The sequence below is a fragment of the Drosophila tropicalis genome, unplaced genomic scaffold (assembly GCF_018151085.1).
Source record: "Drosophila tropicalis isolate 14030-0801.00 unplaced genomic scaffold, ASM1815108v1 contig_4, whole genome shotgun sequence".
NCBI classification, from domain to species: Eukaryota; Metazoa; Arthropoda; class Insecta; order Diptera; family Drosophilidae; genus Drosophila; species Drosophila tropicalis.
In genome coordinates this window covers 2,857,019-2,879,791 of record NW_027172862.1, presented here as the reverse complement: position 1 = coordinate 2,879,791, position 22,773 = coordinate 2,857,019, and the positions used below count along the sequence as shown (strand labels likewise).

The 22,773-nt window shown below is 36.8% G+C and overlaps 1 protein-coding gene across 2 annotated transcripts; it reads right to left on the bottom strand.

Moving 5' to 3' along the window:
- Nucleotides 1–2,930: 2,930 nt before the first annotated feature.
- pico lies at nt 2,931–22,519 on the bottom strand. Of its 2 annotated transcripts, none has more exons than XM_068285390.1 (4): nt 21,468–22,519; nt 6,431–7,535; nt 3,870–6,371; nt 2,931–3,807 (listed from the first exon to the last, which is right to left on the bottom strand). In XM_068285390.1, exons 1-3 carry the CDS (start codon nt 21,618–21,620, stop codon nt 3,970–3,972), a joined length of 3,660 nt encoding a protein of 1,219 aa, XP_068141491.1. In that variant the 5' UTR covers nt 21,621–22,519; the 3' UTR covers nt 2,931–3,807; nt 3,870–3,969. The 2 variants fall into 2 exon arrangements, with proteins under 2 accessions (XP_068141491.1, XP_068141492.1); XM_068285391.1 differs by lacking the exon at nt 21,468–22,519 and adding an exon at nt 18,904–19,448.
- Between the last annotated feature and the right edge of the window lie 254 nt (nt 22,520–22,773).

The following is a 22,773-nucleotide window of genomic DNA, read 5'->3' as shown; positions in this document are numbered from 1 at the left end:
CAAATGTTTTTCATATTTGTATTTTCTTTTAATATATGTATGTATAATCAAGTCGCCTTACTTTTATACTAAATATGATTTGCCATCTATCTGCATCTCTATGAAGCTTTAAGTATTTTCGGCTGATTTCTTAAATTGAGGGAGGGTTGAAGAGTTTAGTTTGATTTGCTTTTAGTTTGCATAGTTACATACTTATGCATCTTGTGAAAAATCAAAAAAAAATACATACATATTTTATTTATTACACATTTTTTATGTTTAATTTTTTTTGTTTTTATATTATTAATATTAGTTTTGGTTTAGTAAAAAGCAAAAATTAATCAAAAATATTTAAAAGTTATTGTTTATTGGCATTATAAAAAAAACGTTATACCCTTGCAGAATCAGTATCAGATCCAAAAGCATATATCAGACACTCCGAATCAGAGTGAATCGTAAAATAATTTTCAACAATCTAAATAGAAATTCGGCGAATCAAATATGAATCAGAAAAAGGACAATACCAAACGAAAAGAACTCTTTAGATCTAAGCAAAACAAAAAGGAAAATATAGCAAGAGTTCATTTAACTACACATTGTCCACTACCATTTTGCGAAAAGGATAACTTATAATTTTATTTTTTGTTTTTGGTAATTAAGCTCTCTAAAATTGCCTCCAGATTTCAAGTAATTCAATAATTTTTCTACATATTTGCTTATGTTATTCAAAAACACTTTAAAACAGATTAAAAAACAAACTTTTCCTTTCGATACTTTTTGATGATGACCAGAATTCATTAACCGAAACATGCTAGTCATAAAAACAGTGGGACAAAATATTCAAGATCTCATTCTTGAGTCTCTAACCAAACCACTAAAAAATTAAACATCCAGAAATCAAGATTCCTTTCAAGTTGAGACGTAAGTAAGATACGGTGACGAAAATATAAATATGAATGATCAAAATTACAGAGTTTTCAAATAACAATGTTTTGAGTTTTTCTTTGGTTATTTCAATTTGTGAATATTTCTGAATTTCTTAGTCAATTAAGAGAAAAGCTAGGTCTTAATCTTCCGACCGTAATTTAACGCCGAAAAAGGATTCGATTTGAGTTTTAAATTTATCGGAATAAACATAGAAGTCGATCTAATAACAACTGCATTATAATATATAGAAAATGGATCAAATTTCGAATGTATCTAAGTGATACATTTGATAAACAGCCAGCAACTGCTACTGTGCAAGGGTATACGATCTTCGGCCTTAGCCGAAGTTATTTTGGCTTCTATAGACTATAGGTTTTTGTTTTTGTTCTTTAAATCGAATTTATGTTTAAAATATGCTTAGGTAATACGCATTTCTTTATAAATTCTTCTTCCTCCTTTATTTCTCTTACAAATAGGTAGATAAGCATATTTCTAAAGTTTTTCAGTTGCCATTCCTTTGTATTGCTGTAAAATGTGTGTGTGTGTGTGTGTCTTTCTCCTTTTGATTTCATTTAGTGTTTAACTTATGGCCTAGATAATTTATTAATCTGCTTCGTTCTTAGTACAATCGTTTAGCAAATCGCTACAAAGTATTTGTATCTGTTTCAACTTCATTCTACTTGCCGATCGCGCCTATGGCACATTTTCATTTTATAAGCATTTCATGTTCTGTTTCTATAATATACATATATATATATAGTTTAAATAAGTTGATTTTTATAATAATAATAATGATTTCTAAAAAATATTTGAATTTGTTTATTTATTAATTTGTTTTCTTTATTTTTTTTTTTTTATGTTTTTTTGTAATATTTATACATTTAGTTGTAAGCAAATTAAAATTGGCAAAACATATAAAATTTAATATAATTAAAAAAAAAAAAAAAAAACTTTTTGTTTAATAAATAGCATTTATTTATTTAATACAAAAATATGTCTATTTCATGTGTATAAAAATGATATGTGAAATAAAGAGTCTAAAAATGAGGAGACAAGTCACAAAAGGCCAAGGACAAAGGACTATGGCAATAGTTGGAGACTCAACTGAACACGATGGATGATTAAACTATTCATTTTAATTCATTTATTTTCACAAACGCCGCACTTAAAGTACACATTCTTGCTCCATGTATAATTGGAAACTATTGGAAACTACAAAACCTTTTCCTATTGCATTAGAACGGACCAAAAAAAATCAGAGATTCAACAACATCGGTAAGCCGACTTCAAGTTCTTTCTTAACTATTTCGACACAAGAATAGAAAAAAAGAAAAGAATGAAAGAAACTTATAAATTTTTCAACTATTTATGGTTAACAAAAAGATTTAGAGCTCAGAAATTGCAAGTCTATTGCTAAGTATATCATTTCGATGCTTAAACATAAAGATATATAGATGTAAATTCGACATAATACATATGTATGTACCTATATATATATTTAGTTAATACATATATGTAGACTCCGACTCCGACTCCGACTTTCATCATATATGGCTGCAGTCTGAGATTATACAATTAACCCGGGGAATACATGGCAAACAGTTTACTAAAATAATTACAATAATTTCTTTACTTTATTTTGATTGTTTTACCTGGAGCAATACACACACACACACACACAGACACTGCATATATATATATGTGTATTTATACTCCATGTATTTAGGTTGTTTTACAAATTAACCGTTGTTAGGAACGCCTGCAAAATTTGCTTTACAAATCAAATAGAGAAAACTAAAAAAAAAAAACTAAACAATTATAATATATATGTATATTTTTTTTTTTTTTTTTTGGCGTGTACGAAATTGCATTTGCGCACATTACTGTACATATATACCGTATATAAGTATATATATGTTCTCGGGCATGATTATTTAATGAAATAGTTTTGAATATGGCTGCTGCTGCTGCGTTTTTTATCAAATAAGTACAAATTTAAAAATAATAAAGTAGCAAAAAGAAGCTAAATAAAACATATGCATATAATTTGAATTTTAAACTTGCATTACATTCGATATTTATATATATACATATAAATAAAATACATATATATATATTGGGGTTGGATTACAAGGCCTTTTTTTTTTGCCTTATTGCGGCGCGCATTTTTAATGCGTTTTTCTTTTAATTGTTTTTTTTTTTTTTTTTCTACATACAATCAATCAATAAAAAATCATAAACAAAACAAAAAAAAAAAAAAAAATTAAATAAATGCAAATAGAATTGAAAATCCAATCTTAAAACAAAGAAAAATTATTACAAATGATATTCAATTTTTCTCTTCTTACTTATTAGCCGCTATTATATTATATATGTATATATATATATATGACACAAAAAAAAAAAATGTTTTTCTTTTTTGTTTTCTTTACATCTAAAATTTAGCTTAAATATTTTTACTAATGCCATATGAAAAATTTATATTTAAATTTAAATGAATTTTGAATTGCAACTTTTTCAAAACGAACATAAAACAATTTCTCTCGATTAAGAAGAAAATTTTTGTTTTAGTTTATCAACAAATCAAATAATACTTGAGAGAATTGAGGGCGTATTCTTAGGGCGTATATATATGTGTGTATATATATACATACTATATATAGATATTAATATTAAAAGTTTTGCCGCCTACACTTATAATAGGAATTTGCATAAATCTTGTTTCGCATTCTCATTTAGTTTTCGCCGACGTTTACGATTACGGAGATCGAATCCCAAAAAAAGTATATATATATTGGTGTAGACACAAATTGGTGTGGCGTGGTGTAATGTGGTGAGTTGAGGATGTGGATACGGAGGATATGCTGGAGAGCTGCTGCTGCGGGGGTGCGGTGAAATATCCTAAAGAAAACATAAATGAAATAAATTAGTTGCAGATCGTATGAGAAGTTGATCTTACTTACACTTTTAAGGCAGCCGCCTGCGCTATATCCCATATATATCTCATATATATATATATATATATATATATATGTGCATGTGTGTATGTGTTGTGGACTCTCCTTACACCCGATTTGTTAGATGAGTTTTGTCGCTACGTTTGGGCGGTGGCGGTGGTGGTCGTTTTTTACGCAAAGCAGCAGCTGCCTCATTTGTTGGAATCAGCTGCGGCAATATGGGACCCAGATGCGGTGGAGGTGATGCAACAGGAGCCATGGGTGTTGGTGCTGCTGCTGTTGGAGCCCCGGCAACAGCATTGCCATTTGTCTGGGCATGCACATTCTCGTAGAGGGCATTGTGGGCGTACTCGTAATGCTCTTGCACCCAGTGACTGACATTCGCCGTTTCGCGATAGTAATGCGAGGAATTCGCACCTGAATTGAGATTATGGGCAGCCAGTAGATCCTCATTGTTGAAATCCCTAAAACCGAGCACCTCATGCGGCGTTGTGGCCGGCTCCAATTTACATTTTTGGGCCACTTGCCACTTTTTGCGCATGACACGCTGCAGATCCTTGAGGAAGTCCCGTGGTGGATTGGATGCGGATTCCTGCAGACGCTTAGGTGATGTCACCTCAATGCTGCTGCAGCAACTGCTGCCATTGCTCTGCCTGGTGTTGGACGATAGACGGGAGAGATCAGTACGTGGTGGCAGCATTGGCCCCGGAGCATATAGCTGAAATTGGCCAGAACTGGAGGAGTTCGAACTGAGCGATGTGCTGGGATTACGCTGTGGCAACACTGGCTCCGGTGAGCACATTTTTCGACGCAACAGCACGGGAGAGTCGGCAAAGGAGACCTTCTTTTGCACGGGCGGTGGCGGAGGCGGCGGTGCCAGCTGGCCACCAGGTCCCACATAATCAGGTGGTGCCTTATATGGTGGTGCTGCCTTCAGGATTACACCCTGTTGTTTCACTGCCGGTTTAATGGGCTTTGCTGGTACAGCGGGCGGTAGCGATCCATTGCTATTCGGCAGGCTCATCATCATAGGCTGCTGTTGTTGTTGTTGTTGTTGTTGAGTAGATGGTAACATTGTGTGTACATCCGGTGGAAGTGGGAGAGCAGCAGCCGAAGCAGCTGCCGCTGGCATTTGACCGGTGCTGGTATAGGCCATCATCACTACCTCCTCTGGCGGTGGTGGCGGTGGCAAGGAGGCCAAGGATAATTGCGATCCATAGACATCTTGTTCATCGTTGACCAATGCTGGAGGAGGCGGTGGCGGTGGCAGCGAATCCAATGACAATGTCGATGAGCACATTAGCTCAGCATCAGACAATCCTGGTGGCGGCTTGGCGCATATACTGGGCGTGGGAGTGGGCGTTGAATTGCTGCTCGATGATGTTGACGAGTTGCTGCCCTCCACTACATCGCCACGCTTAACAGCACCAACAACCACAGAATTGATTGCTGCAACAGCACCAGCTGAACCAGCAGGCCGTCGCTTCAGTGTGCCACTGCCATTGCTTTCCTGCGATTTGCGACGACTGTGTCGACGCGTCAGTGTGCCACTTCTTTCCGGTGAGCTGGCCAAATCGCCGCCAGAACTCTCACAAATCGTTATCTCGCCCACCTCCTTCAGTTGCCGGGTCATTGTGGTTAATGGGAGATTCGGTTTCATCGATGGTTTCCGCTTGATGGTGCCCGTAGTGAATTCGGAATCGAATCCGTTGTTATCATCGGACAGGCAGCCACTGGAGCTGGAGCTGGAGGCCCGTGATGTGCGTCCACTAGTCGAATTAGACATGCTACTTATGGCCGATGAAACGCTTCCACACTGCGATGGCACAGCCGACGAAATACTACTAATCGACTCGCTACGCATCGATGAGGCGAAACTCGATTGTGAGACACCATCGCCCAGACAGAGATCCTCCAGTAGAAGTTTGTAATTGTGCCACAATTGTTTGCCGTATTTGCATATCCGAATTGCCGTCAACCAACGATCCAAAGTGGCCAGATCTTCGGCACATAACATTTTCAGAGAACGACACGATTTGCCCAGCGATGAGTCCACCGCTGATTTAAAACCAAATGTATAATCTGTCGGTGATTTCCATTTCTTGCGCCAACCCAGACCCGTATAGACATTATGGCCATTGAACAGGGTTAGGCAGGCCAAATCGCGAGTATTTTTGGTCTTCTCCTTGGGGAAGTAATATAGACCCGAGGAGCGTAAGACAAAATGATAGCGTTTCCAGCCCTTTTTAGGATCCGCCTTCATGTACAGTGGTCCATCCAATTGCAGTTGGGCATGGGGCGACTCAAAAAACTCTTCGAGGAGCATGTGCCGTGTCTGCTCATCATGTTGACAGCCCGGCGCCATCTGTGGACCAGGCAAATACATTTCCGGTTTGGCAAACAACGCCACCTTATCCTGACGCTGCTGGAAAAGCACACGGTTACCAGCATCTGAATTCCATGTCATTAGATTATCCACCAGTAATTCATGATCCTCGAAAAGACGTTCTAGAAATACAACAAATTAGTTTCAGTTTTTCTCATGATTTTGGCCATTACGCTCTTACCCATTTGTAGATCACCCAATTGCTCAACCAGAGACCAGTTTGGTTGCATTAGGACATGATTTTTATCGGCCAATAGACGGGTCACATGACCGCATACCATGCGTTCATCCACCAGCAGCGACTTGGATGCTCCATCGGCTGTAAAGGCCTTCACAAAGAGTCGTCGTATGGAGGCGCTTTCCAACTTTTGCAATGCCAATTGAATTTTAGCCGCCTTCGATATGCAATTGGAGGATGAACCCCCATCCCCGCCCACCAGTTGCCCTTGTAAATGATGATGTTGCACTTGTCGTAGCTTTTGAGCTGCCGCCGCAGCGGCCGCCTGTTGTTGTTGCAATTGCTGTTGCTGTGACGATGTATTGGATGAGGCAGATGACTCGCTTGAGAGCAGGGAAACTGTATCACTGAATGCCGAATCATTGTCCGGTGATTCAGTGCGTGGCTCCCGTGGTGACACCACGCCCATTGTAATGCCCATAGTCATAATGGTTGTTCCTGCATTGCCTGAGGGATGCATAATGAGTGATCCGGATCCGGTTGTGGTGGCGTTGGTTGTGCTGTTGCTGCTGCTGCTGGTAATTATAGAACCGGCAACAGCACCATTTTCCGATATTCCCGATGATGAGCAAGTGCTGACATCACCTGAAATACTGCTGTTCGTTCTCGAATGCGAACGCGAAGAGGCAGCCGATCCAGAGGCCGAACCAGGGCCAGAGGAGAGGGCAGGCGGAGGTTGTGCAACATTAGGATTACAGCCAGGACTCGGTGGGACGCCTGCTGTCACCACGCCCGGCAGAAAGGATGCTTCACCATATTTTATTTGGGCCTCCAGCAGGGTTAGCTCTCCCAATATCTGATCCAATTCGGATTCTTGGGTATCCTCTAGATTAGCCATAGAAATGCGATAAGTATGGGATTTTGTATCCGCCTGGGATGTTTTAAGGGGACGATCACTATATTTGCGCAATTTGACGGCGCCAGCACCGTTATTAGAGCAATCAATACCAACTCCAACTCCACCACCAACTCCTTCTCCAACTGCTGCGCCTCCTTCTCCAACGCTGGCACCTCCGTTGCCAGCAATCAAAATTCCCGCAAGGTTTATCTAAAAATATTACAAATTTTATTATTAAATAACTTAGAAAAAGGTTTCAAATATATTTTGATCTTAACAAGTCTTTTTCTTTGGCTTTAGCCAGCGAACAGTGGGATATTTGCAAAAATCATAAGTTTTTATCCAATAAAGATAAAGATATTGACTTAATTTCTGTCTGAATAATCTCAATCAATAGAGAGAAACAATGTAAGGAAAACCGCCTATCTGTGTTGGTCTTTGTATTCCACTAGTTTTCGATTCAACAAAAGAGACATTATATGTGTATATGTATATGTATATGCAGTTAACAACAATCGAAACTTTAGCATTTACTTTTTCAGTTTTTTGTTAAAAATCGGTCAAATAATGTGCTCTATCAATAAGCTGTGTAACTATTGCACTTCCAGCGACAATCTTTTCATTTTTATCTACGTCAGAAACAAAGTGCAAGCAACAGGTGTATGTAGAATCGATAGAGCTGCTTTTTTTGTTCGCCCTTTTTTTCTCGCAATTGATTAAGAAAATGAAAAAATTTGTAATAATTACAAAGAGAATAAAAACCGATATAATCATCAGCAGAGACTCATTCACTTTTGGTACGTGCCAATGGACGTGCGGCGGATTAGCCCCCTCCCTTCACCACCCAATCGGACTGGGCAATTGCGTTTGCGATTACAGCTGGTACATACACAAATACACACACTTTTAAAATCTCAATTTTTCTCTATCGCTTGCATTCTTTTTCCCTCTCTCTCTCTTTCCGTTTTTTTCTCTTTATGAAATAATTACTAATGCCATCATGTGTGCTGGCTTAGCCGATAAAACTATCCACTTCTCCCCTCAAATACACACACACAGACACACAAATCGGTTGAGGCATTTGGCGTCTTTCCAAGATTAAAGACTGGGCAACCAAGGCAAAGTCAGTTGTAAGAGCATTAGCTTTTGGCAAGTGTTAAGTAATTTTCCAAGACATAAGTCACGTACTAACGACACATAACGACGACATCCGAGAATCTCAGATTTTGTTGTTGTTGTTTTTTTGCGACACTGAGACAAACGCAGAGACTGCAATTGTTGTAGTTGAGAGTTGAGAGAAGGCAACAACCGACAGAAACAAAGTAGACAGCAACTGACAACACAATGGGCATAAAAGCGGATGCAGGCTGGCTGCTATTCATTCAGCGTTTGCAGCAGCTGATGCTGATCGTATCTACATTATGAATATTCCTCCTATTACCTTACTATTTATCTTCTTCCCTTTAGTCTGGCAAATTTTCTAATCATACTTAAGGCAATCTATGAAATATTCCCTCTTACATTTTGTCAATCTAAACTTAAAACCATAGAACGGATAATAAGAATTTTGTGCTATATATGCATCTATCCCTTTTTGAAGTCTCTGACTTATCATCTGTATGTTGTATGTCAATGTTGGGAAGTCTTTCTTACATTTTGAAGGACAACAATAATTAATGGTGGATGATGGCCCTTTGTGCCCTCTTATTACCCACACTATCAGTCCTTGTGCAATGCACCACGACGGCCACCAACAACAGCGGCAACATCAGCGGCGGCAACTGATTAGAGTCAAAAGGAAGGTTAAACGAGGCCATTCTACTAAATTATACATATAGCGGGGAGGAAATAGCATCTCATTGCCGTTGTTTGGTATATTCATATTTATGGATACGACTACCAACACATTTTTGTATTATTACAAGTGATTTCTTGTGAAAATTCTACCTCAATTCATCTTTCTATCTTGTTGTTGAGTGTGTGTGTTCATTTTGTCACAAAGTTCAATGACAGTTATACCAACAACAACAATTCTAATTGAGTTGCATTGTCAAACAGTGGACTAAAATCCACTAAATGCTGGTAAAAGAGGAAGAGATAGATGATGATGACGATTATGGGGAGGTGAGAGCAGAGGTGGGAAAAGGGCGCCATACACACGTTATTTAACGACCACCAACCGCACAGACACAGAAAGAGAAGTTCTACAGCATTTAAAGATTTGTTTGCAGTTAGTTTACGAGTTGTTTATATAGTGTCTTTGGCTATTTGTCCAGGTCTAGGGTCCACCAGCCGGTTACCCGTTGTTGGTCTTTGGTCTTGGTTTCTCTTTCTCTTTCTTTCTCTATGGGATTGCAACAGCATCTTGATTCACAGTCTGGCAACAAAGTGCCAAGTAAAATATTTAGCGTACATACAATTCTTTTTACCATTCTATCTTTGGAATTTTAAAAGTTGTTCCCCATCAATAGAGAAATAACTAGCGTCAGTTTCATTCAATCTTACTCTCTCCAGAGCTCTCTCTCTCTGCATAAACTTTCAATCCATATTGGATAATTATATAACTGCTAAACATTTTGATAAAACCAATCGAAAAGTTTTTTAGTTTTTATTAGCGCTTTGATGATTTCGGCCCTCAGGAGTCTACTAATTTTTGTTCATTTTCGGATGTACTCTTATAAGGCCATGAAAACAAAATAAAAAAACAATATTTATATTTCTCCCTTTGTATGTTGTACAAAAAAATTTAAACTTAAAAGTTTGTTTACAACAAAATAGCTCTTAATCTTCTTAGTGACAAATTTGTTCATTATGTATAAATCAAGCAAATGTACATAAATGTTTCTCCTATAAAAAGACACTCCCAAACAGCCTGAGGTTTGAAAGAAACTATTGCAGTTTCTCTAGTTGCAGTATCTACGAATTGCAGTCCAATATTGAATTGAATTCTGCATGTGTATACGTTTGTATATAGTTCAATTATTATTAGTTTAAGTTGTCGTCGTCGTTCACCTTCAAAAATTTCAACTTGATGAATGTTAATTGTTGTTGTATATATGCAAATTACCATTCAACATTCAAAATGCTTAATTATAGTATGTCTTTTAAAGTAGACATTTGTGTAACATAGCATTAAGCAAAACGACTTGGCTAAAAGGCGGAAAAATCTAAGTATATGTGGCTCTAAATGTGACCTAACCCAACCAACACTGAACAACTAAACCTTTATCTTATCTGGAAGCACTACTACCTACTATTTCCTCTTATCTAAACCCTAACATGACCTACTCAACTGAATAACCGAGTTTTGCTTGCATGTTCTATAAACATATTCCCTCTCCGCGAATGAGGGATACTTGGGAACTTTTAAGCTAATTGAGGTAGTTGGGAAGTCTTTCGAGCTTAATTACATTTACTTCATGGTCATAATCGTAATAATAATTTCAACAATTAAGCAAAAAGCGACCAAAGAAACAAAAACTAACACAAACTAGACTAACAAAAACTTCTTCTTCTAATGACGTCAAGCTTTGGTGGGTTGTTAGGTGGTGGTTGGTAGGTACTTATTCTTGTTTCGTTTTCTGTTTTCTTCTGGGAATGAGTCTACTACATACTAAACGCAACATGTCCGCCCATTTATACCTTTTTACTCATTTCATTTAAGGCATCAGAAAAATAAATAAATATATATAAATATTTTCATGTTTGTGGACATTTAAAGCAACTTCCGCAGTCGATTAATAAAACTAAACAACGCGTCGCGCAAGTGCCGAAAACTTTTATGTAGAGTAACAGAGAGAGAGAGAGAAACCTAAACTAATACATTAAATTAATTTTTTGATGGCACACAGTACAACAACAACAAACAACACGCCATGGGGCCCTTAAAAAGCATATATACATTCGTGTTCCTTTTGGCAAATTTGTCGCTCATAAAACTTTTGCGCAGATGGAATACGAAACGAACGATATATATACAAAAAAAACATTTCAATGATAACCCTCCCGACCGACCATCAAAAAAGATTCACTATTGTTGTTGCTGGTTCGTTAAACAATCTAATTGGACTTGGTCGGTCTTGCGATTCTTTTTCAAGGCACACTACTCTATGTAGAGGGTCTCGATGCAATGCAATGTAAGTAAGATGGAAGGTCGCGAATGGTAAAAATATATATGTATGTATGTATATTGAAAGGAAGTGACTGATAAGAACTTGTCTGTGAACATAATAAATGTCTAATTATAAAATGAAATTCTAATTATACTTATAAATACTATATACTGTAGATTTAAATATCAACGATAAAAAAAGAGCCTCCAGTCTTTATCTTTTAAGATAAAGGCCATAAAAGCGCCAGAGAACAAAGGAAAAAAGGAGTTAGCTACACGAAAATGAATTCTTTCCATCGATTTGGCCAGGTTTATGAACATATCGGGGTTTACTATGTTATGAATGTTCTGCAAAGCAATCCAGTCAACACTTATAAAAGCGTTAAGAGTGTTCTAGTCACATGGATATTTTGTTTTGACATGAAGCGAATACACTGGCTACGATGTACGAAAAAGTATCCCATTCCATTTGATCATGAGGATGCAAGCGAGAGGGAACTCGTGGAGTCTTTTGCTGATAAAAATCGACTGAAAAGAGTGCCGACTGTATCTGATTTAATAACTTTGGACGATTTACTATAAAAGATTCGAAAATTACGAAAACGATCCTACAAATCAGTTTTATGCAGCCAAAAATTGTTTCGAAACTGGTTGGAATCCCTTCCAATACATTTGGGGAATCTGCTTAAAACTGAATGACCCAAGTTCGAATAAGAATAAACTGAGTAAACTGCTGTCCAAAACAGCAAAGTTTATAGTGCCTCGTGTCCGATTAGCCAAAGTAAAAAGTAACCGAATGTTTTCTTAAGACGTTATGACGAAAAATCATCATTCTTAAACTAACTTTACAGACAAATATTTTTTCTAAATGTTTCGCCACTTTATTGATTTGATCAATAAGAAAATACTCTTCTGTCATGCTAATAATGCTCATTAACATATTTTAGAAACTCAATCAAGACTCAGGAAACAATTATAAGAGTTTCCTCGAAGTATGTAAATATATTTAACAAGTGTTTTTCATTTGTTCAAACTTCGAATCATTAAACTCATTAAATCCACACATGACAACGACAACAAACGATTCGGCCAAAAACATCTGCTATACACATATGTATACATAAAGGGAATGAAAGAAATCTGCAACGCCATTTTAAAGATTACCCATTCCACAGACAACAAACATACACGAAATGGAATGGAGTGGAAGACGTTTCCTTATTTCCTTAAGGACCGTCGTTGTTGTTGCTGTTCGTTGGCTCGTGCAGCCGGCAAACGACGCGTGTCCTTAACAGGCAGACAGACACACACACACGCACACATATATAAATCGTATAGGGTCGAGGTTTTGCTTTTTCCATGGTTTTTTTTTTTTTTGGGGTTACAAATGCTCATACTCAAAAAGTAAGAAAACAAAAGGAGCTGGCTGGCTACATTTTGCACCTGCCACGAAGAAACGAACATAGCATGTCCAAAATGACGTCGATTTTGTTCCTCAGACCCAGTCAGAGTGGTGACTCACTCCACTCTGATTATAAGATCAAGATAAGCAACGTAGCCAACAGATGCGTTTTGAGTACTTTCAAGTTGCTCGCTCGCTCGCCCTTTCTATCACTCTCAGTCTAGAGAATTAGAGCTCTAGAGAAAAAGGTCGTCATCGGTGGTTGTTGTAGGTGAGTGAGGGCCGTCTCGTTTTTCAGATATCCGAAACTTAGAGGTCTCTCTTTAAAATTTAGGGGTTGCTTCTTGCTTGAAAAGATCTTCTACATCATCATCATCAATCACTTGTTGATATGTAGGCAAAAGTAGTACAGTAGTCGAGACCTGAAGGGGGAAGGCAACCACTTCTTACAAGGTTCAACCATCTCTTACAAGCATTATAAATCATATAAAAAAAAAAACAACACAAACATATGATTATGCTATGTACCTACGTACTTCCCGCTTTTCGTTTTCTCCTTCCTCTTTACACTTGATTTTTGACAAATTTTTATTGCATCTCAATTCAATTGGGAAATGGAAGGGAAAGGGAGTTAGAGAGCAAAATGAATGTTTCAAATTTCCTAATGTTAAAGACCTAAGGGTCAACTTTATCCAAGGGGGTTAAGTGAATTGATGTCAACGTTATTTTTCTACCTGATATTTGCCCCCCTCTGTCCTTGTAGATCTAACACTGCCTTAAATACAAAGATTTTTACTAGAGATAAAGCATTCAAATGAAATTCATGTCAAATATCTAAATGATATCTCTCTCTCTCTCTCTGGATTTCAAACGAAACACTAAAATATAAATTTTTTAAATTCCTTTGAAAAATCAATCAAAAATATTGGAGAATTTATTTTCCAATTGCCTTTAATCTAATCAATTTGCATTATAATTAGTAAAACAATTTCAACAAATTACCAGTTCGTTACAGTAGTTTTTAATGCCCCGACACAATTTTGTTTGCTGTTTTAATTTTTCTATTTTGTGTGTACCAATTAGATGGACAAGGAATGCGGAACCGACAAAAATGTGCTAAAAGATCATAAAAAAATAATACAGAAAATTGCCATAAAGCGGCTATATAGATTTATTATACAAAAGCATTGTTTAAATTGTTTGATTTATATTGCGGGACACTTTAGTCGCAGATCTAAATGACTGCACTTAATTAGGAGCAAACATTTTGTGGTATAATGCAGAAATAAAAAAAAAATGAATTAAATAAGTCGTCTCACCGACTTCAGTATACCATGCACCAAGTGAAACAAATATTTTAAATTTATAATAACAAATGTACTTAAAGTTCTGCTTATAAGCTGCTTAGTAAGCATATCTCTCTATCTCGCTCACTCTTGCAAGGACTAGAGCACTGCAGCGCCGCCAACGGCCAAATACACTATATAATACAGTCGAATTTTATTAAAATTATGGTCACAAGAGTCTGGCTCTTGTATTCTCCGAAATCTACTTAGTTGTTTATAAAGGGGGTCGAAAAAGCTTTCTTCTGACTGTTACATACATTCTGGCGACTATAATATACCATTTCATACTATGGGTGCATGGTACATAAAAAAAAAATTTCAAATGGCTGCGAGAAATTTATATTCGGAGAGTTAGAAGTTAGGAATTTGAAATTTTATCCAATTTCTCTATTCCTTCAATTAGTTCTCACAGAGTTCAATGCGCTAAATGAGACTCGGAGCGTGTGTGTGTGTGTGTGTGTGTGTTTGTGGCAAAATGCAATCTATTAGCAAAATTGGGTCACTGCACGCCCACTTGGTAACACAACTCAGACCCGCTCCGCTCCGATCTGATCCGATTCGAACCGATCCAAATCCGCATAGCCACAAGCCGCCGACACATCCAACAAATGACGAACGCACCGACCGACCAACAGACAGACAGACCACATGCGAGTCAGTCAGATTTTCTTTTCTTTCTTTTTTTTTTTCTATGTTTAAATATAATTTACAAATTGTAACAGACGCCCACAGTAGTGACAAGCACAAGAAAAGGAAAACCTGAGAAGATGGTATGAGATGAAGATGACGATGAAGAAGGCAATAGAAAAGAGAGCAGCAGCATTTAGAAGAGGAGAGGAGGACAAAAATTTAAAAACCACAAAACTAAAAATACAAAAAGGGAAACTATAAAAATTCTGCGCTAATTTTCGAAAATAGACCAAAGCAAAATACTCAATAAAAGATCATATTAGGCCAAAAGAAGACACGAGAATAAGTCTCTTAAACTAATCTATTCCCTTTATACTTTCTTCAAGTAAAACTACGAATTGGTTCATGTTTTACACGAAATACTGATCTAATATCAATTCATTAGAATAATATTGATATAGAGTTGAATTTGATTCAACTAGAAAAGACATAAAACGCTTCCACTAATTAGTAACGATGGGGCGACAAATACAATAGGAAAACGTCTTGAAGGACTCCAGGAACTCCATTTATTTTAGTCCCGCACTGAGTAAGGGTATTAATGAAGCCGATTCGATATACTTTGATCATATTTTTTGTTTCCTTTGGCAATTGGTTGGTTGGGCCCCCTCTTCTCAATATTCTCAGTGTGTTATAACATAAATGTACTGCAGGGTCACCCTATAATGCGGCAGGGTGAGTGTGAGAGAGAGAGAGAGTCGGGGGAGGGAAGAAATAATAGAATGGAGAAAAGAGCATGAGAGTATGTAGAACTGAACCGAAGCAGAACCAAACGATAGGATAGACAGCAGCAGATAGCAACATACGCACATACATACATGTGTATGTTTGTATGTGTACATAAATTGACAAGGGCTTGGGGGAGGGGAGTACGGAGCCAAAGAATTGGAGGGGAAAATGAAACGAGCAGAGTGAAGTGTATTGGAGGTAGGGGAAGGGAAGGGAACGACGATGCGCGACAAAGCGTTTTCGTGTGAAGCAACAAGCCCCAAGTACATCATTTCGAAATGAATATGGCGACAAAAGAATTTCAAATATGTATGTATGCATGTGTGTGTGTGTGTGTATGCGTGTGTTGTAAATGTAAGCCCATGTGTGCGTATGCCGTTCATTACATTTTTCCCCCTATTCCTCATACTCCTCCACACAATTTTGGTTCCTAAACGGAAACAAGCGATAATAAAATATTTTACAGTAACAACAACAACAAAAGGAAAGCAAAAACAAAAAATTCAAATTCAAATAAGCAGCATAAATATACAGTCAACGTCGCTGCTAACAGTAGCAGCGCAGCAGCAGAGCACAATATTTTGTCGCATGCAGTTTTTCGAAAATGAAATGAAAAATGAGGGAAATGAAGTAAAAGAAAGAGAGCAAAAGCAACGAACCATGTAATAAGAGAATCATAAAAAAGTAAAGCACTGAAAATCCAGCATCCCAAACTGTGTGGAGACAGAGGAACAACGACAGCAAATGGCAAAGTTTCGACGATATTCAAACTTTTTAATACCCTTGAATTCTGAATTGTTAAATAAAATAGAGTGACCCATTTTAAAAATGCATACGTATGGTCAGCGGGTTAGCCCCCTTTTTTTGACTTTGATTTTCAGTTTCTCGGCTCCCAAGAAATTTAATGAAGAAAAAGTATTTTATTTCTTAATCTAAATTGAATTTCGTGTCAAATAATACGTGTTTGTGAAATTCCGACGAAAATTAGATCAATTTCATCGCCCATACTTAAAAAAAGAACAAGGTAAGCTAAATAAGTGCAAAAAAGGAGATGGTCCCCCTCCATCCATGTATTTCAGTTTAAATTGGTATTGTAAAACGTCGTAAAACCAAGAGACCTCAAGAATTACATACGAAAACCTTAAAACCCAAATTATCTTAAAGGGAGAGACCTTTTTCTCTATTTCTACTAAAAGGGACACAAATAACTATAGTCGGTGATGCTTTCACTTGTTGTAAGTGTATAAAAACGTTGTAGCCAAAGCTTAGAGCATTGAAACAAGAACGCCAAAACGACCGCAAAGAATACCAGCAACAACAATAGGATGATGCAGGAGATGGAAAGGGGGATAACTGTGCGGCTCCAACGATTCCGCGTAAAGCAGATCGACCATGTGCAAAAGTTACACTCATGTACATATGTGTGTGTGTGTGTGTTTGTGAGTGGGGCGGGGATGCTGCCGGCAAATGTCCGCTATAGGCGGCAACGGCGACAGCGGCTGATTTACTTTTTTATTTGCCGCAACACACAAGAACTAGAAGAAGAAGAAGGAGAGCCAGCAGCAGGGAAAGACCCAAGCAAAAGCACAGTGGGCCAAGGCAAGTCAAAAGATTTACGAAATCCAAAAGTAATTTAAAGTCAAGTAGGCGGAGGATAAATTGCAACATACATTCATATATGAATGTACATACATATGTGTGTGCATATGTTTCTAAGTATAAACATACATACATCAATTTTCGAGTTGAATAATGTTTAGCAAAATAAAAGAATATATGTACATAAATGCAACTATGCTTAGATACACATTGTTTGTACATAGCTCTAATGCAAACTAATGGAACTAAAGTGCAAATTTTTTGGATTACATTTAGAACTGGGCCTCGACATATAAACTATTTTATTTATTATACATACAAAACTAAATAGTTGTATAGTCTTAAGAAGTATGTATGTACATATGTATGTATATGGCTTGATGCATTTTATTATCAAGATGACCTATAATCACAAAAGATATACACACTTTTTGATAAGAAAACTAGGAAAAACTAAGCTACAGTCATGGACATAAATAATGGCAATGTGTGTCTTTCTCGATTAAAGCACACATATTGTAATTTATAAACAAAATAAATATTTTAATATACAGTCCTCGGTAGATGAGTTGTCTAAATGGCCCAGTCATTTGGGCATATTAACAATAACAATATTTTAATAGTCGTTACATAAGAAATGCAAAAAAAAAAACATCAACAAATTACATTTTCAATCAGTGTACATTTTTTAAGTATGTATATATACTTTCTCCATAAGACAATAATCATCAATCATCTTGATAGAACGTTTCTAAGAAACTTAGTCACACTATGCATTCTCATTTTCTGCCAAATGCACTCGCTCTCTCTCGTTCTATTACTCCCACTCTTTTTGTTTATTGAGGAAAGAGCAGAGCTTGCTTGTAAAAGGGTATTGTATGTACATACATATATACCATTTACCGTATGGTTTCAGTGCGTATGATATTCTATGTGTGTGTGTGTGTGTGTGTGTGTGTGTGTGTGTGTGTGTGTTAGTGGGCAAATGTAATTAAAAAGAGTTGAGCAAATATTTGACGAACGTGCAGAGGCAAAGAGAAAGTAAGAGAAGAAGGAAAATCAAAAGAGTTGGAGAAGGATTTAGCCAAGTCAGCACTGAGCACTGAGGGTGGATGCCATAAAGAAGAAGCATAAATGAATGAATGAATGACGCACCTATGATGACTAAAACTGGCTAGGATGATGGTGGAAAAAAAGCCGGCTATGACTACAGTTATTGTGAATGAAGGCCATAACTTATCAGAGAGAGAGAGAGTAAACTACTACTGCGAAATGTAAAAATATTGAATGAAGTAAGGCAACTACGCAGAGAGCTCTAAATAATTGCCAAGGAGGGGAATAACTGTGGATGATGTAAACAAATAATAAAAATACTATACTCCTGTACTGCTCCTTTGCTTTGTCTCCCGCCTACAACTGTTTACTCCTCCTGCTCCATCTTCTGAACATAAAAGCCAAATAAACTGCTGGCAATGCAACAAAAGCAAAAACGCATTAAAATTAACTGCCAAAAAGAAAACAAACAACAACACAAACGACAGCAACTTTCCAGTGTTTTATTCCCATTCTTCTTCACAGTGAAGGTTAAGTTTTGGGGCGTGAGCGGGGGCGCTAGGGGTGGTTGGATGAACACAGATGGATATGGATCAAGAGGGAAGATGGTATTTCATATTATTGTTGTTGTTGTTATACTTCTCTTACCAGACGTCGTCGTTTGCGTCAATTTTATTTCGATTGCTTCCCGCTGTTAGGTTTACTCCCTCCTCTTGTTTCTCCTACGCTTCAATGTTATATACATATGTCTCTCTCTCTCTCTCACACACACTCACTCTCTCTGTTTCTCTTAATTAAAAAAGGCACTTTTAATTATTGCTTTATTTGTATATTTCTTCTGTTTTGTTGCTATATGTAGAAACCGAAGTTACAGGCGGCAGGCAGCATTTGTTTTTCTCTTTTTTTGTATAAGGAACTCACACTCAAAAAAATAATGAAAACAACAACAAATAAGTAACGGTATATATGTACTTCGTTGCGGCGAATCGCGAATTACTACGATTACTAGTATAAATTGTATTAAATGAAGAGCCACAAACTAAACACAAGTATGTTAGTTTCGACACGTTTTTTTGCACAATTCGTTTTAATATTATTTTGTTTTATTTTAAACAAACGTTTCGGGTTTTTATGGACGTAATTTTTGTGTCGTTTCCCGTTTTGAAAAACGAAACGTTCGTCCGCTGCGCGACGCGAAATGTAAATGCGGGCGGTTTGCTCATTTTTGAGCGCACGTTTGTGTTCATTTGCCGAGGGCTGCCAACTAGTTTTTGGTTGTTGCCCAAACCAAACAACAGTTGGCAGCTCTAAGCAAAACACAACGTTAGATAAATGTATGCAGGAAGAAAGGAGAAAGGTGAGCTGCGTTAGGATGCGTTTTTGGTTTGAATAAATTTGACACGCACTCGCGCGGCGGGTTACAAACAAAAACTCGCATGTCCTGCTGTTTTATCCTTGAGGTGGGACATTCAAAGAATGGCAAAGAACACTCACACATACACATTACAAGAAACCTAAGTGTTTGTGTATGTGTGTATGCATGGAGAATTATGCGTCACGTAATTGCAGTTAAATTTTATTTTATTGCAAGCACGTAGCAAAAGAAACAAAAACGGAATTACAAGAAAGAGCAACAACGTTAGCAAAGACAACGAATATTAGATACCCTTACGGTGGCCACAATATATTTGGCAATAATTGGCATATTTCTTTGGATTTAATTAATGAACTTTTCCGATCCGATTATAGACGGCTTTATATTGAGTTTCTTAGCGATGGACTGAACAAGCAGGATTAGTCTATATATTAAAGAGACATGACTATAGATACATAAGTACTCGAGAAATTGCAGAGCATTTACCAGGAGGCAACGACAAATAAAAGCAGCAACAACAACAACAACAACTGTTGCGCTGTTGTTTTTGTATGTGTCCGTCAACACGCCAACCATGTCTTTATACCCTCTACGCAACACGACTTTAAGCATAAAAGGGTATATTAATGACAAACAAACGAATACATATGGACGTAAAAGGACCCCATAGATAATAGACCTAAATAATGTTTTGATTTTTAGATGGCATTTCATGGAAAATAAATACATATGCCAATAAAAAAACAAAAAGCATATAAAAGTAGAAGAATTTAGGGTATTTTTCAAGTCGGAGCCAAACGACCTTTGTCTTGTAGAATTGCTTCATTTTTAATGTTCTCTTTCTTTCTTTACTTCCTTGTATAAACAATTTACAATAATTTCTTGAACTTTTTCACGGGCTCTTCTGTGTCTCTTCTATCTATACATACATATATCTTTTTCTTTTTCATTGTTGTTGTGTAGAATTTATGCACGGTGAAAGTAATGGGCAAAAAGAGAGCAATGGAAAAGAACCAAAAGGGAATTGGGGGGTGGAGGAGGAGGAACTGGCGGAGGCAATCGGCAAAGTTAGTACAAACAGCACTTAATGTGTCGGCACTTTGTTGCCGCCTGCTGCTTCTGTTGTTCTGTTTTGGTTTTGGTCCGGGAATACGGCGAGATGAAATGGAATGAGATGAGCTGAGATAAAATGAGATGAAATTAATCATCATCATACAACAAACACACAGATCTGTGATTCATTTTTCCAATTGGCCTTCTGAATACGCAGTTTTCATTTTTGTTTAATGGAAAAGTCAATTGAATTAATAATGCATACACACTATATGTACATACATATGTACATGCATATGTATACAATATGCTGCTGCCACGCCCCCTCCACCCCTTACCCAAATAACAACAACAACCATCCCAACTCTCTGAAGGAGGAATCTAATAAGAAAGAAAAACCAATAAACTGCAATACATTGGAAATTTTGTGTGTGGGGGCGAATTATGAAGTTAAAAAGAAATGAAAGACCCAGTAGGAATTTGAAACTGAACGAATTGAAGACCTTATTAGTATATGTACATATGTAATTTTATTAGTCCTCTGCTCGTACATATTCATATGTAAACATATTGAAAATAATGATACATTTTTTTGTTTAATTTTTCGTTGGCAAAAAGATTTATTTAAATGAGATCAGTGAGTTGAAACTGCGTTGCAAAATGATATACATATGTACATATGTATGTACATATTTCACATTTCAAACATAAAACATGTATGTATGTATGTATGTGTGTACATATAAGTATGATGGAATATGACAATTTCCGATTGGGTACTTACATTTGTTGCTGTCGTTGTAGTTGTTTCCCCAAGGCAATTTAAAGTAGTTTGTTGTTGTTGCTGCTGTTGCTGGAGTAAGCGCTGCTGCTGAAGATGTAGTTGTTGTTGCTGTTGTAGGAGTTGCTGTTGGGCAGCCAGACCACCACAATCCATATTACAACAAGAGTCTTGAGGCGTGGGGGTGAAGGGGCAATGAGAGGCAAGTCTACGTAGGCGGAGGAATTATGGGAAACCGACAACGGTACGAGAGGACGAGCTCCAGCTTACTATTTCTCTCTCTCACTCTTTTGATGACTTGTTCGCTACAAGTTTTGATCGCTTTGTAGTTGCTGTTGTTGTAGCTGTAGTTTGGCAATAAAATTCCAGTAATTTTCTTTATTTTTCGTTAATTCGTTTTAAATTTCAGAATATATATGTATTTGTATATATGTACATACATATGTATACTTCTTTTTGTTAAGTTTGCATTTTGACTTTGTTGCAATTTTGTTATTGGCCTTTCCTTTTGGCCTGAAGCTGCTGCGTAGGCGAAGCAATGGAACGAACGAATTGGAACGACGACATATGCAATTCTCTCTTGCTCTCTTTCACTCTCTTTCTGTCGCTCTATCTTCCCCACATCCACTCTTCTTTCATCAAGACCGAACTGCAACTTGCATTTATTTCTTCATTTCATTTGCCTTCCTCCTTTGCTTCTTCTCATTGACAATATTAAAACTTTTTTTTTGTTGTTTTTCGAGCATTAGTTAATGTTAATTAATTGGTGTTGTTGTTGTTGCTGCTGCTGCAACTGCATATTGACCAGCATTATTAAACATCACTCTCCACCCTTCTTTCACTTTTTCTCAACACAACTTTATTCAACTTATTTATTTTAACTTTTGAACACCACCAAAAAAAATATGAATATTGTCCAATTTGTTTCGTTTCGTTGGATTAGTAAACAAAAAAAATTAAATGAACAGGACTAATGTAGGAAAACTAAATAAGAAAACTCGTTTGTATTTCCATTGAAGGGGGAGAACTACGAGAAATTCGTGCGTAAAATTTTCGTGAAAAACGCCCCGCCCGCGCCGCACTACAATTGTGTGACCGTTGTTGGAAACTCTTAAAATATCACAAATAACGAAACACTTAACCGTGACTGGTGAATACTAAATTTAAATCTCATTCAGCTTATATGTAAATAAAAGCTTATTTTGAAATTTTAAATAATAACGCGCTTTGTTCATAAGCTTAATTTAAATTAAGCTTAATTTAAATTTGCATTTTTTTATGGATCATATAGATGATAAAGGACCGAAAA